The sequence below is a fragment of the Phyllostomus discolor genome, chromosome 14 (genome assembly GCF_004126475.2).
Source record: "Phyllostomus discolor isolate MPI-MPIP mPhyDis1 chromosome 14, mPhyDis1.pri.v3, whole genome shotgun sequence".
Lineage (NCBI taxonomy): Eukaryota > Metazoa > Chordata > Mammalia > Chiroptera > Phyllostomidae > Phyllostomus > Phyllostomus discolor.
Genome location: NC_040916.2, coordinates 40430523 through 40453023, shown reverse-complemented (window position 1 = coordinate 40453023; position 22501 = coordinate 40430523). Strand labels below are relative to the sequence as shown.

Sequence of the window (22501 nt, the reverse complement as noted above, 5' to 3'; positions counted from 1 at the left end):
GTCCTCACGGCGTCACTGACTACGCTCCCTACGCTGTGCGTTCCGTCCAGGGACCGTTTGCTTCATAACTGAGAGCCCATGCCCCTTATTTCCCTTCACCTTGAACCCATCCCCCAGGCCCCCTGCTCTGGCAACCATCAGTGTGCTCTCTGTGTCTATGAGTCCGTTTCTATTTTGTTTGTTCGTTTATTTTGTTCTTTAGATTGCATTTATAAGTGAAATCATACAGTGTTTCTCTTTCTCTGTCTGACTTATTCCACTTAGCATACTACTCTATGTTGTCACAAATGGCAAGATTCCATTCATTTTTACAACTACGTAATGTCCCTGTGTGTGTGTGTGTGTGTGTGTGTGTGTGTATCACATCTTCCCTATCTACTCACCTACTGATAAGCTCTCAGGCTGCTTCCATGTCTTGGATGTTATAAATAATGCTACAATGAACACAGGGATTCATATATTGTATTGTATTAGCGTTTTCATTTTCTGCAGAGAAACACTCAGAGGTGGAACTGCTGGGTAGTGTGGTAGATCTAGTTCTAACTTTTTGAGGAACCTCCATACTGTTTTCCATAGCGACTGCACCAGTTACCAGCCTAACTGAATCATTACTCTAGTATCTGTGTGATCTTTTTGGGTGGGGGATTGCTAGCCAGAATCCTCCTGAGTCGGAATCAAATGTCTGGGAGCTGCGTCGCCTCAGGGAAGGCACGCTCCAGACGGAGTCGCAGGTGGGCTGGCTCCCCGCCTCCATTTCTGCTCTGTCCGATGCTGCAGCGGAAAGGCAATCCAAGGCCACGCACCCCCAGCTGCGAACAGTGTGGCCCTGGGTGAAGTCAGCTGGCTACTCCAGACTGTGCAATCTTAGATTTTTAGCCTGCCAGCCACAATACAAACGTCGTGATTCCCTGCTCTTCTTCCCCTGTCAGAGGCCACAGCAGGCGGGTGACGGGCAGCCCAGGTCGGTGCATTTCACTTTGCTCAGCTTTCAACCCCCAGTGGGCACCTCCTGCCGTCACACCCCAGTCACCCTGCTCACCTTCGCTCTCGCCAGTCCACCCACCCGCACTTCCGCCGGCTCTTCCTGGTGCAGCCGAGTTCCTCCCACGCCTGCACGGAGGCGCTTTGGGGGCTGCCCAGGACGACTGGCAGTGGCCCAGGTGCTGGGGCCTGGACCCCGTGCCCTTTCAATGAGTACAGCAAACCATCCAGCTCTTTTCTACATGGAAATGCCAAGATAAAGGGGGAGAAGCGGGGAAATTCTGGGTGCAGCGCAAAGAATTCAGGCTCATCAAATTCCCAGACCAGCGGCTTAGTAAGTATGTGATTCAGGAAAAGTTCTTTAATTTCCCTACATGTCAGTGGTTTGATCTGCAGGGCGGGCTGCCGACAGGACTCAGCCAGCAGCACACACGAGTGAGCCCAAGGCACTCACGCTCATCTGCCTCCTCACTCTCGTTTACCCACCAAGGCTTGTGAAACCCACCTTCTCACCCGCAAACTCCTTGCAAAGTATTAGAACGGTCTTGTCACAACTGAGGATCCTATGGGGACCGTGGACTTGTGCCCCACTCTGTGGCAACGATGCCACCTGCACTCCTCCCTCAGCAGGGCGGACAGGCCACAGCTACCCTTGCAGAGCACCAGGAACCCCCTCGGGCTGGAAGCAGCCAGTTCAGCACCTGGGATGCTCCACAGATAACACATCCTAACCCGGCCATGACCCCAGCATCCCCACGACAGCGCACAGACTCCACCCGGCTGGGTGGCTGGCAGCCCCACCCCCACCCCCACCCGCAGGTCTGGACACACCTCGGAGCACCTGCTGGAGACTGCGGGTCACTGTCTGCACAGGGAATATTGTGCCTTGAGACTGGCCTCTGAGCTGGACAACTGCCTGACCTTCTGATGGGTGAGAATGTGAGTGTGCCTCTGTTCCACGGGAGGAAAGCCCCACATGTTCATGAATCTGTGTGCACAACACAGCACGGACATCCACGCATGTGTGCATTGGCGGGCCTGCGTGGTGGGAACGAGGAAAAGGACACGTGCATGAGAGAGGGTGGGGAAGGAAGAGCAAGGGACAAAGAGAAGAACACACGGAGATGGAGAGAGACAGTCCAGTGAGACAGACACAGAGAAAGGCAGAGAGGAAAAACAGAAGGTAAATGCAGAGAGACAGACAGAGGAGAGAGGTGGGAATAGAGAACAGACACAGGAGGATACAATGACAGAGGCAGAGAGAAATAAGGAGAGAGAAAAGCCAGATGGATGGAGGGAAGGAAGGAAGGAGAGGAGGGACAGAGGGACGGATGGAGGGAGAGAGGGGACACAGAGTTACAGTCTGACAAGGACGGATGGCAAGAGAGACAGAGACCCACCTATCTACCCCAGGGGCGAGAAGAGGAACACGCAGCTACCCTCACGGGTAGGGAAGGTGAGGGCCACCTTAGCCCTTCATCCTTTCCTTCTCAGAGTGGCCTTACAGCTCGTCAGCACTTGCCAAAGAAGCTATTCAACTCCTTCTCTCCTCTCTCTACCAGCTCTTTGGCCTGGCAGCCTAGCTCTCTGGGCTCCCTCCCCTCCGTGCTCAGCCTCCAGTCAAGCACTGTGCAGGTAGGGCTCCCGGGCGCCAGCCAGGAGATGCACTGGTGCCCAGGGCACCCAGGCCCACTGTGCTGGGGCACAGGGTCTGACAGCTGTCTCCCTCCTTGTACCAAGGTTTTCTCCAGCATCAGGTGAGTAGTAGCTGCTCAATAAGCATTGGCCAATAATGCTGTCCCTCTGGTGATACCTAAAAGGGCTCCTAAGTATAGATTCCATTAGTATTAATTTAATTCAATTCCACAGAAATGTGTGGAGTGCCTGTCATGCTGAAGCATAGCATTGCTATGTTATTTAATTTAAGGTATTAAGAGTGTACTGTGGGACATTCTTCGTGAATGTTCCTCTGGCCAAGCTCTCACTGCAGCCCCACGGGCAGGCCCATCAGGGCTGCCCTGCCTGGCAGTGCTCCACTGGCCTCCACTGCAGAAAGCCCATTCTCCAGAGGAATCTCTACCAGGGCAGCAATAGTCCTTGTCGCTATCGACAATGGGCGCTGTGCTGGTCCTTCATTAACACAGTGGCCTGCTGACCAGCAACACTGAATTTTAAACAGGGGCCATCCCTGGTGAAAGCAAAGGCATTCTAAGATACATTAGCTCAATGTATCTTAGAGACACTCACGGCCGTTCCGTGAATCTCTGAGACAACCCAGTGTGGTCTGCCCTCTGTATGTACAGAGGGGCTTTCCTAGGCTCACACCTCTCCTTGGTCCTGAGCCAACACGAACTCTGGAAGGTTCTGTCTGCTTGAAGCTGGCGGGGAAGGGGTCAGTGCGCTGACTCTGCAAAGCTGGACTTTGTCTCCCTGGCCTGTCGTGCACGCAGTTGGGGACACCTGTAAAACCACGGAGCTAGGACTTCTCCAGCCTGCAAGACGGTTTACTTTGTGCTTTGAGAGAAAAGAATTTAGTTAGCAAGTGCTTCCAGGTGTGGCAAAATTTGGTCTGAAATTCACTTTCATTGTAACGCGGTGAGCAGACCTATTGTTCTCACCCATTTCAAAATCCCATGGGGGCCATAAATAGAACCAGGGCTTTCTGGAGAAATGGCTTTCTGCGGTTGGGGAGGGAAAGTGCCAGAGGAACCTGGAGTATCTGGCCATGCCAACCACGTCTGAAGTGCTCCAATGAAGTGGTGAGCGGGCCGAAAGGACACAAGGGGACTTTCACCTGCAGGAAGACGGAGTCACCCTACTTCTCCCTATTCATCCCACGATGTGTCACCAAAACCCTGGACATTGTGCATAAAACAAACAAAAGGCAATTCTGAAAGGGGGCAAGAAGACCCAGTGGGGGCCCGGGGGCCCAAAAATGGCACGGAGATGAGAGCCCCAGGTTCCTCTTGCCTTCCACATCCCAGGCCGGGCGCCAGGACAGCCAGCGACTCAGCAACGCTAGGGGGCAACAGAAGAAGCCCCGACGGAGCCTGCTCGCTCCCTCCAGAGGCACGGGGAGCGCTTTTTATATGTATTGTAACACTGTGCAGTGTGGTCCTAAAAGTAAGGAAAATATTTACAATAACTGTATTATACACAGGGGAGAGCAAAGGAATGTAAAGTGAGGCAGACTTTCTTTATGCCACTTGAGCCAGTGACTTGACAATATCAGTAGACCGTGATAAGTTGCACACGCACACACACGTATATATATATATATATATATATATATATATATATACAGTGTAATGCCAAGGGCAATCACTAAAAAGACTATACAAAGAGATACACTCAAAAACACTACAGATAAATCAAAATGGAATTCTGAAAAATGTCCCAGTAGCCTACAGAAAGGCAGGATAAACAACAGAGAAAAAGAAAAAAGAGAGAACAAACAGAAAACAAAAATAAAATGGGAGAGGTATGCCCTAACATATAATTAATTACTTTAAGTGTAGGTTATTGAGATACACAAAGACAAAGGTTGGCGATGTAGATTTACAAACCTGACTCAATTACATGCTATCTACAAGAAACAAACTTAACGTATAATAAAAAATATGTATCATGCTCACACTAATCATAGAAAGCAGGAGTGTCTATGTTAATATCGGATAAAGCACATTTCTGAACAGATAAAATCACCAGGGACAAAGAACCAGGGAGCAAACACGTTTAGCTTTTCTGGCTCTACGTTCTGTCACCACCACTCACCCCCACCATTACAGCATGAAAATTACTGCCAACGATGCCTAAGCACATGAGTGTGGCTGTATTCAATAAAAGTCTAGCTATGGAGAATAAATTTTGAGCTTCACAAAATTATCATGTGTCGCAAAAAAAATTACCAGGCACAGAGAAGGAGATTATAAAATGATAGGACAGCCAATCCACCAAAAGACATAGCAACCATAAATATGTATATACCAAACAGGAGAGCCGTAAAGTATGTGAAGCAAGAACTAAGAAGAATAAAAAGAGAAATCAATAAATCTGTGATTATAATTAGAAACACAAATGCTCCTCGTTCAACAATCTATAGAACAACTGGGGAGAAGACTGGCAAGGACACAGAAGACCTCAATAACAGCATCAACCAAAAGGATCTAAACAATATTTATAAAACACTCCACTCACCAGCAACAACACATACATTTGGTCCAAGTGCCAATGGGACATATACCAAGAAAGACCACATCCTGGACCAGAAGAAGTGAAATCGTACAGAATATATCCTCTGACAACAATTAATCAAACTCGAAATAAAAGAGAAAGCTAACGGGAAAATCCACAAATGCTAGGAAACGAAATAGCATACTTCTAAACAATCCAGGGGTCAAAGAGGACATCTCCAAGAGAAAAAAAAATACATGAAGCTAAATAGAAATTAAAACACAGCATGTCAAAATTTGTGGCACACAGTTAAAGCCACCCCGAGAGGGAAATGCATAGCATTAAATGCTTACATTTGAAAAGATGAATACTCTCATCAATAATCTAAGCTTCCACCTCTTGAACCTAAAAAAAGGCAAAAATAAGCTCAAAGCAAGGAGAAAGAAGGAAATAATAAAGAGCAGAACAGAAATCAATGAGATTGAAAATAGAACAACAGAGAAAAATCAATGAAACAAATGCTGGCTCTTTAAAAACATCAATAAGACTGGCACACCTCTCTCAGGGCGGACAAGTAATGAAATAAGAGAGAAGCCGCCAATGACCAATAATATACTCAAAGAGGAGACAGCATTTCGGACTCTGAAGATGTCACAAGGATAGTGAGATCATACTGTGAACCACTCTATACATACACATTTGACCACTTAGAAGAAATGGACCAATTCCTTGAAAATTCACAATGCAAAATAGACCATTTAAACAGCCCTATAACTATTAAGAAAATTGAATTCATAATTTAAAACTCTTCAAAAAGAAGTCTACAGGCCAAGATGATTTCAATGGAGTATTCTAACAAATGTTTAGGGAACTAACACCAATTCTACATAATCTCTTCTAGGAAATAGAAACACTTTTAAATTCATTTTACGAAGGTAGGGTTACTCATACAAAAACCAGATAAAAATAATACAAAACCCCCCAAAACTACAGACCAACATACATCATGAATACAGAAGCCAAAATCCTTAGCAAAATATTAGCAAATAGAATTCAGCAATATATAAAAATAATTATATGCCATCCAGAGATGTAAGGCTGGTTCAATATTTAAAAATCAATTAGTATAATCCACCTTGTTAGAAGGTAAAAAAGAAAAAATCACAGCAGGATCATTGCAATTGATGTAGAAAATGGCCAATCGATGTATACTATAGAATTCAATACCATGACATAAACTCGAGAAAATTGGAAAGGAGGAGAAACGTCCAGAATGGCAGTGAGCAAACGGGGAGCTTGTGGGGAGAAGGCGAAGAACATGGACTATTTTAACGAGCAGTACAGGTGCTTTCCAGCTGAGCGTGAGCCTGGCCCCGCATCCCAGGGTCTCTCTGTGCCAAACTGTCTACCCTCAGTGTATTCCCCTCTGACTGGCCCAAGAGGTTTGGTCCTTTTCAGAACCTTCTCGGCCAGCAAAGCCCCGCTGGAAAGTAAGGCCTTCTGCCCACAGGAAGTGGTACATTTGTGCCTGAGGTTGTGCAGTCACGTGGTCTGCACGCCCATTGGACTTAAACATGGACCCTGGATGCTCCAGACGGGTCATGACATTTCTCTCTCTTTACTTTGTTGGTTTTTGTGTCTGTAATAAACCAACATGGACGTTTTCATTCATTTTTTAAAAGGATACTATCACTGAAGGGCACCTGTTTTGGACTATTTATCTTCATTTAACGAATTTGTTAAGACTCATGCTCCTCCCATTTTTAGTAGGAAGGCAAAAGAATCTGTTTGAAATTTACTAGGAAGTTATTTGAAGATGTGGCTGAAATTTAAATCAACAGACAAAAAGGTGGCTCCATTGGGACCAGGAGGTGTGGTCACTTAGCGACCTCGACGACCTGTCTTCCCTCCCCTGCTCCCCGAGCCCGGCTTACCTCGGAGGCGATGGAGGTGAAGCTGCTGCTGAAGTGCACGTGCTTGTGGATCTCGCTGCCATTGGCCCTCAGGAGCCAGGCTCCGAGGGCCCGGTCGTCACCAGCCCTCTGGCCGCCGTGGCTCTGGTTGGCCAGGAGCCCTGCCAGGTCCCAGTGGTACGACGGCGTGGCCCCGACCAGCGCGATGAGGATGGCCTCCGTGGCCACGTAGAGCTGGAGGAGCAAGCACACAAAACCATCTGCGCTGGAAACACAGTCCGTGAGCTCGAAAACCTTGCATGACCGGTTTCTTGCTTTTGTGTTTTCATGAGCTATAGAAACTAGATGTATCAGAAACAAAGGAGAAAATCGTAGAAAAGAAGCTTCATGATATACTCTTATGAAGCCATCAGCGATCCCCCGTGTAAAGCAGCTGATATTTTTTCCAACTGTATAGATGGTTCGACACTGGGTGGGTGGGAGGGAAGATATTACTGGCTCGGATCTAGAAGACTAACATTCCAACTGTTTTCTCCTCAACACTAAACCCCCAGTTCAGCATGAACCAGCGTCCAGGAGTACCTTCGCCTTGAATTCACTAAACAAGAAGATTCTTTGGCACAGTTAAATGTCTCAGAAAGCAGTACACCACACACACACACACGAAGTATATATATGAGAGGGTGGGCACCCAGGTGAGAGTGCTTTATTAAAGCAGAATAGCATAATATGTACTTGACTAGGTGATATTTTAAAATACAGTACACAACTTACAATACAATGCAAAGAAATTCAAAATTCCAGGAAGAGATACTCACTTTAAAACCTTCGGCTATACTTTACCACTGTCTAATCTACACGTAGTTGTCTCCCCAAAGGAAAAAAGTATCTCACTCGCTCATTTAAGAGATACGTACTGAGCACATGTGCCATTTGTCCCCAGCTATTCCGGGCTCTTCAGCTGCTCACAACAGGGCCTGCAAGCTCTCGGGCCCAATGCAGCCTTTTTATGCTGTGGATTTCCGTTTGCATCTGCTCTCGTTGCTGGATGATTATTTCAAGGTGAACATGTATTAAGAAAATGGATGAGCTTTCTCCCAAGTGAGAAATTGTTATTTTAAGAAATTAGCCCTATTAGCTTAGAAGTTGATGCCTGAAAATACCTTTAAACAACAGGGGTCTAAAACAAACACAGCTCGTGATTGCTCGGTACCACCCAGTAACACCCCCACTGGATGGCATGTCGCCTGAGGTGGACAGACCTGCCCACGGCGTACGTCCGTTCCTTGGTGCATGCACCCCTAATCCCCGTGCCTTCCACACCGTTGTGCAGGGGAACACACTCAGCTGTGAGGCGGAAAAGCTAAAGCACCAAGGCACAGTGATTCATCACAAGTAGATGATGGAATCACTGCCAGGGTAAGAGTGAGGAAGTCGTCACATTGTGAGCGTCCTAACCGAAAGCCAGTGCAAAACCCAAGCTGTGGCTTCCCCCTCTCAGTGGGCTGCGGGACAGAGGGCGGCCCCGATCAGCTTTGAGCGGAATGGCCGCGGGCCTCTCGAGATGCACAGCGCTGCCGCAGGTCAGCCTCGTGGGTGATTTATTGGAAAGTGCAAAGCAAAACCTGTTTCTGGATTTATATTGCTTCCTTGGCCCTATTTGCATACTATGAAGGAAGTTTTAGAACAGGAGGCGATCAGCTTATAAAAATAGAAACCTTAGTAATTACAACAACAGAGAGGTGATACATTTTGCAGCAGCTGTAATTATAAAGGCACTCGAGACGGTTTTAGTCACGGCCCCTCCTGAGTCTAACCCGCTGAAATTTCACTGATAGGTACAGAAATGAGAACAGAAAATGGGGCAAGGAGGGAAACTCGGGAAATGACGCAAAACTCAGTTCTGGTAAATGCACGGCCTTCAGCCCAGCAAGGCAAGCTGGTTATATGGTCTCTCCAGACTTGCTCTGTTCTGCTTTTGCTCCCACAGTCTCTTCCCTGGAAAGCGCTTCCTTCCGCTGTACACACCTGAGCCCTTCCCATCTCCCAACATGCAACTCGGATGCCACCTCCCGCCATCCCGCCTTCCTCTCGGGCTTCTCCAGAAGCCCCCCTTCTGCTTCTGCTTCTGCTCACCCCACCAAAGCGCCATCTAGACCTTTCTTGGAGTCCTATCATTTTCTTCACTGCATTGTATGTACGTACTGGCTGACTGATTTTTCCTATTGGAATATACTCTCCCTGAGGGCAGGATCTCCGTCTGACTCACCTTTTGGGCTTCCAAAGCAAATATCTCAGGGCCTGGATACATGGCATCACACACTCGCCAAATGAATAAAGGAAGAAATGACCAGGATGGAACACTGCTAATAACAGCAAGCACCTCTCTCAGGCCACCTACAGGCCAGGCGCTGCTCCGAGTGCTTGCTGGAAACATATTATTAACACGTCGTAGCCCTGGCTGGTGTAGCTCAGTGGATTGAGCGCGGGCTGGGAACCGAAGTGTCCCAGGTTCGATTCCCAGCCAGGGTACATTCCTGGGTTGCAGGCCATAACCCCCAGCAACCGCACATTGATCTCTCTCTCTCTCTTTCTCTCTCTCTCTCCCTCCCTCCCTCCCTTCTCTCCCTAAAAATAAATAAATAATAATAAAAAAAACCTGAAAAGAATTTATTTATAAAAAAAAAAAAAAAAAAAAAAAAAAAAAAAAAAAAACACGTCGTATTCTTATCTGGATCGCTCTAGGATAAGCAGTGTTCTAGGCAAAGGAGGAAAGGCTCCAAAGGGTCCTCGAATCTGAGTCATGTTTCTTTGCGCAGAGGCTGCCATTGTCCGCAGAAACCACAATGTGTAGGAGGCAGTTGGAAAACAAAGAGGTGGTGGAGACCTAGACTGATTCGTGCTGTAGGGAGCAGGGAACCCTGGTGAGTCAGTATTACCTGCATTCATCCGTCGTATTCCCAGCAGTCTATAAGCTGAATAAGGACTTTCTACCTTTCTCATCTTCTCTACCCTCCAGTACCCCTCACAAGGTTTCCCTTGCCCCCCCCAGCACATGCACACGTGCACTGCCCCAACCCCCAAATGGACACACAGGGCCATGGCTTCATGTCACCAGAAGGATCAGAAACACGCAGTGTGTCTATGCAGGGTGGGCTCCACAGAGCGGCCCCAGCCTGTGTCTCGTCTGACACGCACGGCCAGACTGGGTGTTGCTGAAGATCAGGGAGACAGAGGAGGTGGGCAGCTCTGATACCATGTGACACACGCTACGGAAGAGGCATCACGACGATGAGGTGAAAGGTGATGCTTCAGCTTTGCGCAGAGATTCCTGTTAGGTCCCCTACCCTGGAGCCACACGCAGTCACGTGGTCCTATGTACCAAAGGTTGAGCCCCTATCTGGTCTCGGGGATGCTCTGCCCACAGCGGGACACTGGGTTGGTTCCCCGCTTCCCCCACCATCCCAGAGCTCACATGCTGCCTCTTTCCTGCACAGTACAAGTCTCCTCTCACGCCCCTGTTCCGCCACTGCCAGGCGCACACGCGCCCGCACACTCCTGTCGGATGGACGGCACCCATCAGCAGACGGGCCTTCGAGGCACAATGAGAAACCGCCACCTGTTCTCCTCCGGAGGGGGACCGACAACACCTCGAACAAATCATTATCGTCTCCAGTGCCACCTCCAGGGAAGGAGAGCAAGAGCCACAGATGGCTGGGGCTTCGTTCCCTCTCAGCATAATTCTAATTAGAAAAGCGACTAAAATGCACTCGGGGACTGAAATTTTAAAAGTTTCAGAAAGTGAAGGTTTTAAAAGCCATTTCATGTTTCACAGCATTACAAGCTTTTGTGATACTCAGGAAACCAGAACCGTCTCCATAACTCTCCCACCACAATAGCTTGTCTATGACGTCACGGGCCGTGGGGCGTCTGCTCGCAGCAGGAGAAACGAGCTCCAGAGCCATCAGTGACTCATTCAAGGTTACCACTAGCACTAACAGCAAAACCAGGATGAGACTGGGAGCCACCTACCTTTGGGGCCAGAGCTTTTTTCAGAGAAAAAAAAAGCAGGAAAAATCAAAGGTGATTTCATTCCTGTCATTACTGTTAGCCTTCCGGGCACCTGGTGCTCAGGAGTCTCACCGACTGAGCCAAACGCAGGACGCAGGCACGACCAGCTGCCGGGGCCCAGCACAATGGGTGCATTCCATAAATATTTTTAAGGTGATTTACTGATATGACGTATTTTCTTGAACTTAAACATTTTTAGTTGTCGTGTCCTGAATAGCTGGTGCCTCTAAGTCTTGTTTCTTCCCCACTCTAATCTAATCCCTCCACCCGATCAGTCTCCCTGAGTCACTCCTCACGAAGCTCTCCCGGTCAAAGTGCAGGAGTGGATACATAATAAACAGCCCAGCACCCCGGATCCCCCCCACCCGTGGCCCGCTGCTGCCTGCCCCACATCCGGGCTCTGAGCCGGCCTGTTCAGTTCCCCGGACGCCACACCTCACCGTGTGGTGTGAAACAAACGTGCCATCTGTAAACCTGGACCTCAGCTCTGGCAACCTTTCAGCAAACCAACACCTCGATAAACGTCATGTGTTCGTCTAGTAAGAATGGACACCAGTAGTACATCCTTACCTAATTCATTCATATCTCACTAACCTACGCTGAGGGTCAGATGGGATGTGTCTTCAGCCAGCAGTAAACTGCACGGCCCCACCAGCCCCTCCCAAACTCTGACGCACTGTTTGATTCCCTAGGCCCTGGGGAGGGACCCAAGAGTCTGCCTTTCTATCGAGCTCCGCTGAGGTCAAGGCTGCTGGTCTGGGCCGCACCGTGTGTAGCAAGGGTACAGGTTGTTTCCTCTTCTACGCTTTTTCTGATTTTATGTTTTTCCACCTGGAATGACCCATTTCTCCCTAAACCCACGCTTCAAAGTTCAGCTCAAGGTCAGCCCTCCTTCTGAAGTCAATGGACCACTCTAGAACCCGCTAACGTCCCCTTTCTTAAGTCACGGATGTGCCGTGCCTGCATTATTTACTGTGGGAATATTATTTCGCATCATTATTTAACAGTGCAGATATAGTTAAATTCTGATTTCCTAGTGATTTGTCCTCTCCTGAAGGAAAGAAACCCCAACTGACACTTCTATATCCTTTCAAGAAACCCAAGAGCCTGTGATACATTTCAGCTAATTCCTTGCAGAACAGTGTAAGGGGGTTGAAAGAGGATAACAGATTAAAAACCAGTAATTCTAGAACTTGATCTTGGCTCCAACCACTAATTAAGACTTTGGGCACACCATCTAACCTGCAGCTGTTCCTTTCTCTCTTCCAAGAGAGAAATACCACCACTGGTCCACCTTCCTCCTATTATTTCGGTTTAATTTTTTAAAAATTTTACTGAGTGCCAACACTTTGCAATGCATTGTACAATATTATAAGTCTCAGGTAATATCAAGGATGGATAAGAAGCAGTTGTTTCTTTCTGGGCATATGTGTTCAAGTCACGACAACAAATACACCCAGAGCTGCAGGGGCAGACAGGTTCTGACAAACGCCACATCAGCTGTGGTCCGAATGCAGTGACAGAGGGCACAACAGAGGTGACGGGGATTTCAGCCCAGGGAACAAGGGAATGGCCCCAATGTGACCCCCGGGCTAGCTAGTGAAAGCCTGCAGGGGGTGCTGATCAGAGCAAAAACCAGGGGAAAGAAATTCTAGGCCAAAGAAATAGCCCAATCAAAGTCAGGAGAGTAAAGAACGTATTTTTAGTGTTTCTTTGAAGAAATACCGCAGGGCCAGCTGACGAAGCTTTTCCCAAACTTCAGTCATCTGAGTGCGCCCCGTAAGAGGTTTAAATGCCCGTGTTTGGTTCCCTATTATTTACTTGGTAGTCTTCTTTTAAATTCATTCAAATCTTTCGACTTAAGTAAATCTGTAGAGAAATGTTTCATCACTACAGATAGGACCAGACAGATGGAACTACAAAAATCCTCGCCCTGTTACTATGCCAAGTGTCGGCTGGTATGCTTTTATTTAAGGTGGGCAGTGAGAGATGTCTTCAGGCAGGATCTGGGGGGAGGAGTGAAAGCAAAGGAGCAGCCATCTTGTTTTTATGCTCAGTGGGTCGGGGCAGCGCTTCGTGCCTCCTGCACCTTGTCACTTCTTCCCTGGCTCACCTGGTCCGTGTGACCCAGCAGCTGGACCTGCAGCCCGATTCCTCTTCCTCCGCCCCTCCTTCAGCTTCTCTGACTCCTGGGCCAGGTGTGTGTTTAATTCTGTGATGCAAGGCATTTGCTTCGTCGGGGCTGGAGGCAGTGAGAGGGACACGGATTCCAGTGTGTCCCGGTGGGCTCCAGATGCCCCTTCCTTCTGGGCTGCCTCCCTGCGGGCTCCAAGCCCCAGCGTCAGACACGAAGACTGCAGCCCTACCGGGATGAGCCAGCTGAGCCAGCTCCCACAGCTGCATATGGTCAGGTCCTCATGACAAATTATTTGTTGATTACATATAAAACCGTATACCTATACATGTACATATACAACACAGACACACACATGTATACATGTACATGTATCTCCATTCTAGGAGTTCTGCTTCCTGCTTCTCCGGGTGAATTTTGACTGACAGAACCTTGAACAAATATGGCAAAATATGAGCACTTGTTAAATCTAGAAGTAGGTACATGTGTGTTTGGGATGTTATTCTCTGGATTTCATTTAAAATGATTCACAGTTTAAAAAGAAGTTTTAGAAAGTGAATAATAAATACAACTAAAACAGAAGGTTATTAAATTCTAACTAGGGAATGTTTTCTGCCAAAGGCTAAACATTCTTTAATTCTTCAATTCTAGTTCATTCCCTTTGTTAAAAGAGAAATATTTGCAAGTGTTTTAAGAAGAGCCAGCACCAAATGAGACTTTCTCCTTTGATACATAGAAGGTTAAGGAAGGACTGAAGAGAGAATAACCTCTCACTTTGCAAGTTAGCGCTAGCTAATGCTATTTCCACGTACCACGTAGGTCCACCACGCAAGCCACACTTTGGGGTGTCAGTGAACACAGAAAGACAGACCACGAGAGAGAACTCGTGGTGGAGAAGCCCAGAACCAAGACAAGGGAGAGGATATCCCTGGGAAGAGGACAGGGATACATCTTCCTCTTGGACACCGTGGAGAAACGTATTGACAGGCGAGGATAAAAGTGAATTTTGAAGTAAAAAGAGTTTACACCTAGTAACTGCGCTTCTCATTCATAAAGTTGGAACAAAGAACATCCAGGGACAATGAGAGAAGTGGGGTCAGGAGAAATGTGGTCTTGAGGAGAGCGGTAAACGTTTGACGGAAGAAGCGAAGGCCACAGCCAAAGAACAACCCCGCAGCGCGGGCTGCGCACATGGGGGCTGTGGGACTGTGGGAGAGAGGGGAGGGCCAGCCCAGCTTTGCAACAAAAGAGAAGTAAGTGAGCCCATGACAGCAGAGCCAGGCCCCGGAACACGGTGCTACAGCCATTAAAAAAGATGTATTGGTTCCTTTATGAGCACCAGCAGGCATTCCCAATGTTGTGTGACAAGCAAAATCAAGTTAAAATACAAATTTTTGCAAAAAGTGATACATGTGCGTATTTGTATAATCAAAAGTCTGGAAGGTCATAACGCCAAAAGGTGAGCATGTTTTAGCTCAGGGTGACAGCATTCTGGTAATTGTTGTTCTTTTTTTTCTGTATTGTCTCTCTTTTCTACAGTTACGTACTATGTGTTGAGTAGCATCCGATCCCCGTGAATGCGGACGTTAGCTTCTGCCGGAGGGCTGGCTCAGGAAGTCAGAGAGGATTCCTGAGCTGTGTGTGTCTGACTTGATGGCTCCTCCTTGGAAGGCAGGGTCTGACTGTGGTGACGAGCCAAGCTGGCATTCTCAAGGTCAACGCTGACACAAGGCCAACTACCTGCTGGGCACTGGGCAACATTAAGAAATCCTGAACTTGCAAAACAAGTGAAGTAAACTTTTACAATCCAGCCATTTCCAAGACCGCAGTGAGGGGGGAGGGGCCCCCTGGGAAGGTCACTCAGCCACCTTGCAGCCGACTATCACGGCATTCGGGTCTAGCGTTTTTCCTGCCGTCTTCACATTGCTTCTCTTCATATTTTTAATGATTTTTTTTTTTGCATTGTCTTGGAAGGTAACACCTTCTCTGTCAAGGCACACGTCGAGCAGCTGTGGGTGGCCCTGGTCAGACACGCATCTGTAGCTCTGGGTGCTGTAGAGGTGTTGGGCTAGTTGCTTTTGAAGGCACATCCCCATCGATCCTTGAGATGCCCCAGGCTCGAAGGAGCTTCCGAAACCTCCTGAGGCCTCCTGGATCTCGGTAATGCCCTCGATGGAAATCCTAGGGTCTGACAGGTTTGCAGCTTCACTCCCTTTACACCAGGGGGCGGTGTCTGTCTACAGACAACAGCAGCTTCCTGGGGGCAAGGGTAGCCATCTTGCCTTTGACCCATGGTGCCCCACTCACCTCAGCTAATGGAAGGCACGTTGGGCAAACGATCCCTAGATTATGGTCCAAGATCCGAGCCACTGTCCGAGGGCAGGCAGAACTAAATCAGAGAGTAGGGCAGTGTAAAACTTGCATAAAATTAGCACAAGACCCCGGTAGATGGTCACACGTTCTGGTGCCATGACAGCCACGAAACTCTTACAAAAGCCTCTGTCACAGCTGAACCCCTGGTGGTGGTGAGGATCCCCGGGGGCAGGAGAGCCGGCCTTGCTGATGAAACACAACAAAGGTCTTCACTGATGGTCACGGTACGAACTTCACCCTGGCTTGTGGTTGGGAGGCGAGGACCATCGGCTCTCTGCCTCAGAGACACCTCCTCAAAAGGCAGTCTTCCTGGGGACATGAATGTCCTGGGGAGAGGGGGACGTGGTGACGCACGCCAGCGGGTAAGAAAGTTCAGTTGCGACAGCATTCTCTACAAAGTCTAGTAGAGCGCCCTGAATGAAACGTGCTCTCCCTCACCCTCCCAAGTGGTAAATGAGCGACCACAGTGCACAGCCACCACTGGTTAAAGAAGTGCCAGTAAAGGAGTGAACTGCTATTCTCAGTCAGTGAGCTGTGGCACCCTCTCCTAGGTACACAGATCTTTTCTTTGCCATTTTTTGATTTTGAAAAGATAACACGAAATCAAAATTAATAAAACACGATTCACCACCACAATTAGCAAGTAATGCTTTATCATGTTTGCTTCGGGGTTTTTTAAAAAGATTTTATTTATTTATTTTTAGAGAGGAAAGGGAGGGAGAAAGAGAGAGAGAGAGAGACATCAATGTGCGGTTGCTGGGGTCCGTGGCCTGCAACCCAGGCATGTACCCTGACTGGGAATCGAACCTGCGACACTTTGGTTAGCAGCCCGTGCTCAATTCACTGAGCTACGCTAGCCAGGGCTGCTTCAGGTTTTTAAAATGCAATAGTACGGACACAGAGGAAACCTCCTTTGCATGCCTCCCTCCCAGCACCAACTCCCTCCCTTCCCAAGAGCAGCCAACTCCATGGACTGTGTCCACAGTGCCCCGTCGTTCACACACACTCACAGACCAAGCATAGTCTTGTCTCACATGTTCTAAAAATGTAGAATAAGAGTTTGTGTCACATTGTACATATTAGGCTGGTTATTTTTTTCACCTGACTTTGTGTTTTAGAGATTCATCCATGTAGCTGTATACAGATCTGGTTCATTTGTTTTAATTGTTATATCCTATCAAATTTATACTACATTTTATTTACCCAGTCCCTTTTTGAGAATCATTTAGGGGGGTCTCCAATTTTTGTTGCTACAAAGAGTGCTGCAGTAAACATCCTGTCACATCTCCTTACGCACACGGTCAAGAGATATCGCGGGAGGTGTGCCTTGGAGTCTGATCCGGGGTTTTCATTTCACTCGACAGGAGGAATGGTTCTCCGGGTGGTGCGGTGTCTACTTCTCATTTTCATCACACGTGTGCTGGCAGCCTATCTAATGTTTGCTAATCTAATAAGTGTGAAATGATATTTCATAGTCATTTTAATACGCCTGCCCCGTATGAGCACTGAAGGTAAACATCTTTACATGTGTGACTAGTATATTAATAGTTTCCTCTTCCGCAAAATACTTGTTCAGGCATCCCGCTTTCTAAAACACTGTGAAAGGATGTTCACTGTGTGGATGATTTGAATGCACCAGGAGTTTAGGGTCTGAAACATCAGGTTGGGGTTATTAAGAGTGGAGACAGGACTCATAGATTCTGGGCCGCCGGAGCACTACAGCTCAAGCTGAGGCTCACAACAGCACCCCGATTTCGCTGGTAAAACAAATGCTTGCTTCTGTTAACCAACAGAAACAGGTACATGTTTCTGTTGGTTAGTGGATTTTTTTTTTAAAGATTCTATTTATTTATTTTTAGAGAGGGAAGGGAGGGAGATAGAGAGAGAGAAACATCAATGTGCAATTGCTGGGGGTCATGGCCTGCAACCTAGGCATGTACCCTGACTGGGAATCGAACCTGCGACACTTTGGTTCACAGCCCGCACTCAATCCACTGAGCTACGCCAGCCAGGGCCTGGTTAGCGGATGTTTTAAATCTCGTGCACATTAGACTGCAACCTATGATTCACGATCCTGAGGAAAATCAAGGAGCTAGAGTCTCTGGCTTAGAGCAAACATGTAGGGTCTGTTTTCATTTATGTCTAAAGAGATCAAAAAGCAAAGAAGTGGACCCCAGCCTTCCTCCTCCAGACAGGCTGGCAAACAGGCACGCACACATTCAAACTCAAAAGAGTAGTGATGGCATCGACTCTGGGTCGGCATCAGAAAACAGAAACAGCAATAAAGTCAACAGAATTCTTCATATTTAAATACCACAAGTAGCTCTAGCCCAAGGGAAGGCATGTATATTTGGAGGGTAAGAATTTTTCTAACTGTAAAATTATAAATCTCACTGTTTATTCTTAAGACAACCATTTTTATTTATTTTTAAATGTTTTATTTGTTCAGTTTTAGAGAGAGGGGAAGGGAGGGAGAAACAGAGAGAGAAACATCGATGTGTGGTTGCCTCTCGAATGCCCCCCACTGGAAACCTGGCCCACAACCCAGGCATGTGCCCTGACTGGGAATCAAACCAGCAACCCTTTGGTTCACAGGCCAGCACTCAATACACTGAGCTACACCAGCCAGGACAAGACAACCATTTTTATATGAAGCCATTTTTTCCCCTTAGATTTTGCTTATACACTTTAAAACCACATATCGCTGTCGCAGGGCATTTGCATCTTATGCCCAAGAGAAATCTGTAAAATCTGCACGTATCCTTTAGGTGTTTGAAAGCCAAACGCTACAGAGATGCCAGCAATCACGTGTGCGTGGACCTGAAGGACAGTCTCCCAGTCAAAGGTAACTGGGTACCAAAGTCACTTTTGAGGAGCTATATGACAGTATCAATAATCCAAGAAAACAGTTAACCTAAAGATCTTTAGAGCTGGCTTTGTAATGTGGTTTTGTCCTTTTATTTGAACTTGAATGTGTTTGAAGTAAATGGAGTTGAAAACCATTTAAAAAGTAATAATAGTCCCAGGAGGAAGAACACATCAAAGGACCTGTCAAGTTTCCATCTCTGTCCCCCTGGGTTTGTGTTTCTCAGCTGAGGCTGGTCATTAACCAGATCTCAGCTGCAGAAAAGGCTCCTGCTGAGGCCCGGGCCCCTCCCCCGAGCAGGCCCTGTCTCTGACAGTCCCATCTACAAGGTGCAGGGCTAGCAGTTGGTCCGTACCCTCCCTGGGCAACGGTAGACAAGTGCTTTGGTTTTAAAAGCAGACAACATTAACCTCCTTCCATTTAAGCCAACTCTGAAAAGGACTTCGGGCTTTTTCCTCTGTTGGAGGAAGCAACCCCCAAAGAATGCCAAGAGCATCGTGCTCCATCCGCGTGTGGGACTCCCCAGGCCTGCCGCTCTGCAGGTTGGCTGCCCAGCTGCCACAGCCCAAGCCTCTCCAAGAACAGACTTGGTGGAGAGGTCTTTGGGGAACTCCATGCTCATCTCGAGGATAACTTGGGGTGATTCTAGGACCACCTGGCTCACGTATCTCAAAGGGGTGGTTGAGTCTTCACAAACATGTGACAGCTGGGAACCATCTTTGCCTAGCCTGGGGCCTCTCCTGTGTTGACAAAGGCAAGGAGACAAGCACCCCCACCCCCAGCCACATGTACAAGATACACAGTGAGTCACTTCACTCCCAGCATCCCAAGACCTGGCTTTTCTGCGGCAAATGCTAACCACACATCCGGCAGAGTTCAGTGAGCAGTCATGGTCATGGGCTTAGGCCTCTTTGGTACCAAACTCTAACTGCCTGAGTCAACCACAAAGAACAGCGAGGGAAACTTCGTGGGACTTGAACCCCAAACAGTGGCCTTTTCCGTGTCACATTCCACTCAGTACAAACTTATTGCAGGTTCCTGGGTTCCTGGCTAGGCAGATGAAAAGATAGTGACTCGAAAGGTAGAGTGCAGGGGGGAGGGCGTGGGGGTGGGGTGGGAGGGTGTGGGGGGGGTTCCTCAGCCTCGGAGTTCTGTTCCTGGAATTCTTGGTTAGACCAGGAAAAGAATTTTCCCAAAGAAAGAGTATTACCAATGAAATCAGGCTTAAAAGATGACAAGATTATAAGCCTATTCTGTTTTAAACACTCTTTTTGTAATTTAGCACAAGTACTTTTCCCTCAGAGGGAAGGTACATTTAAAGCTAAGACAAAGAACCTTCCGAATCCTGCGTATTTGTGAGCTGAGAACTCACTTTGCTGGAGAACCAAGTGCTTTCACCTTTCAGTCCATCATCTGAGCAGTGCTGGCTGGTGATAAAAAGCAACTGAACTGTCAATCATTTTGATGGAAAAGAAACAGTAAGTCCATCCCTACCTCTCCCCATCCCCATCTTCCTGTTGAGCAGTTGCCTCATGCCAGGTTTAAGCAACTGATGAACTTGCTGTGGTTATGACAGGTTATACCTACGACGGTCCTGTACCTCCCTCAGCATATCTGTCATTACATACTGGCTGCCTGCCTCGCTCACCCCACTAGAATACAAGCTTCACGGGAAAGGGGTTTCTGATTTGGCCACTATTGTAGCCCCTGCTAAACACATAGTAGTCACTTACTAAATATCCACTGAAGGAAGGAATGTGTCAAATGGCTGACTCATAGTAAATACTAATGAAGAATTTGTGCAGAAAATGTCTTTGAGACTATTGGAAGAAGTAATTGATGTCAAATAGAACCTTTAAGCCCGCAAAGGAGGAGTAACTTTTGCCTGGAAAATCGTTATTTGCAGTGACCTTGAGCGCCGGGAACCCACATTTTTAGGTTGAGGTGTGCAAACAGTCTCTGAGAATTCTGTGCCATGAAGATGTGGTTCCATTTCACAGCCACACATCATAGATGGCACTGTTCGACTTACAGAAGGCTCAACCGAAGCTCTAGGCAGAATGATCCAGCAGAACGGAAACCAGAGAGAAATAAACCTGTGCATCGAGAACCTCTGGAATAGGGAGCCCCCCAAATCCAGTTAAAGGCGGTAAGCTGACAGCCAAAGCTGAAGGAACCTGCTCCAGCCCGGACCCTTCGGCGGCAGGTCGCCAGGGCTCTCTCGGAGGTCTCCATTCCAAGGTGTCAGTGCCACAGGTTAGAGCAACAATTCGCTTTCATACTCACAGTGGATCACAAGTAACAACAGAATTTTGCCCCCCTTAGTAACCGGCTAGTCGCAATCCCCACCTGATGCGTGCAAACACACACACACACACACACACACACACACACTCCTTTCCCCACCGGAGGTGATGGGGTGTGTGGATCTGGCGGAACCGCCATAGTGGGAGGGTCCGAGGCTGACAGGCTGGCCGGTGACCTTGGCGTCCTGGGGCCCAGCCCTGCCCTCACGGGGGCGGGGGGGGGGGGTGTTAGGCTGGAAGGTGCCCCCACCTCGGGTGTTCTCGCAGAGCCTCAGCGTGCGGCCCAGCCTTGCGGGGGGAGGAGGACGCCTCGCCCGCGGCGGAACGCCCGGGAGCAGGACGTGCGGGGCGCTGTCGGGGCGGCGGGGCACTCACCTGCAGCAGCACCGCCAGCAGGAAGCACAAGTACATCTGGTAGATGCCCATCTCCCCCACCAGCTGGAACGCCTCCTCCACTTCCATGGCGCCCCCGACTCTGGCGGGGCCCTCGCTCCCCCGGCACCCGCTCCGGCTCCCGCTCGCTCGGGTGGGAGCGCGCGCGGGGCGAGGGGAGCGCGGGGCGTAGGCAGCTGGGAATCCCGGGCTGCGCGCCGGGGACGTGGGGCCGGAGCTGGATGCCCGGTACCCTGGCCTCCGCGCTTCCTGTTACCGAGCTTTTCTCTGAGATGGATCGGTGCCCGCGCCGCTGGAACAGGGAGGAAGAGGAAGTGGCTTGGCGCGAGGCGCCCTTTCCGATGGAGAAAATGGGAACTGCAGCCGCGTCCAACTCAGGCCCCCGCTTCGGGGCTCAGAGGGCGCGGTAACTGTTGGGCGGCCTGGTGGGACTCAGCGTTACTGGTCCTTTTGTATCGCTCAGTTCAGTAGGAGAAGTGGGGAGGGGGTGTTCTAGATCCTTTGCAGAAGGGTGCTGTTCAACATTTCTTCCCAATCCTACAAGCCTTGCACAACTGTGAGATAGATGAGCTCGTAGAAATATGCACGAGGTACAGAGGAAACACAAAAGGGGAAAGATTGATCTGAGGGACAAGAGGTGACGCTGCCAAGGCGCTGGAAGGATAAACAGCAGCTTGGGGGTTGGAAAGGTGAAGAAGGTTGTGGCAGGGCCCAGGGTCGGTGGTGGTCGCCTCCCTTAGTCCCCTCATTCCTCCACCTCGGAAGGCTGGTTTTAACAGCTGCATAGTATTCCATTGTCCCAGTCATGACCCCCACGCTATATCGGACGCAAGACAGAACCGGCTAACGTTTTACGTACGATTTTACATCCAAGAGCGTGAGATAGGCAGATAGTTTTCTCTTCTTCCTACTGACCTTGTCTGGATTTGGCAGTGGGATTTCAGTGCTTAGTAAAACAAGGGGAAAGTCTTTGGTAAAATTCTCTGTGAAACCGTCTGGTCTTGGCTTGTTTTCAGGAGAGAGCTCAGAGAAGGGTGGGCAGGTAGGTAGGCAGATATCACAGATCTTTATGGTCTGTGTTCTTCAATCACTTCTACTTATTTTTTTATAGAAACGTTTCTATTTTAGCTAGTTTTCATAAAACGTCTTCTAAACAACATTTAAGGAGTAAGATGAAATCATCCGACTTCTACCTAACAGTTTATTAATGTAGCTATATATCATATGAAATATTAATTTATAATTTTTTCACTCCCACACATCATGATGTCAAAGAAAAACTTTCAAAAGT

General features: G+C 48.3%; 1 protein-coding gene across 1 annotated transcript in view; it reads right to left on the bottom strand.

Moving 5' to 3' along the window:
• SLC22A15 (solute carrier family 22 member 15) overlaps positions 1–21580 on the bottom strand; it is a 69915-nt gene extending 48335 nt beyond the window's left edge. Inside the window, exons 1-2 of the mRNA XM_028502769.2 lie at positions 21193–21580; positions 7089–7301 (exon numbers count right to left, since the gene is read on the bottom strand). Coding sequence (XP_028358570.1) covers positions 7089–7301; positions 21193–21279 — 300 coding nt within the window. The 5' untranslated portion in view covers positions 21280–21580. The remainder of the gene's footprint in view (positions 1–7088; positions 7302–21192) is intronic.
• Positions 21581–22501: the final 921 nt, after the last annotated feature.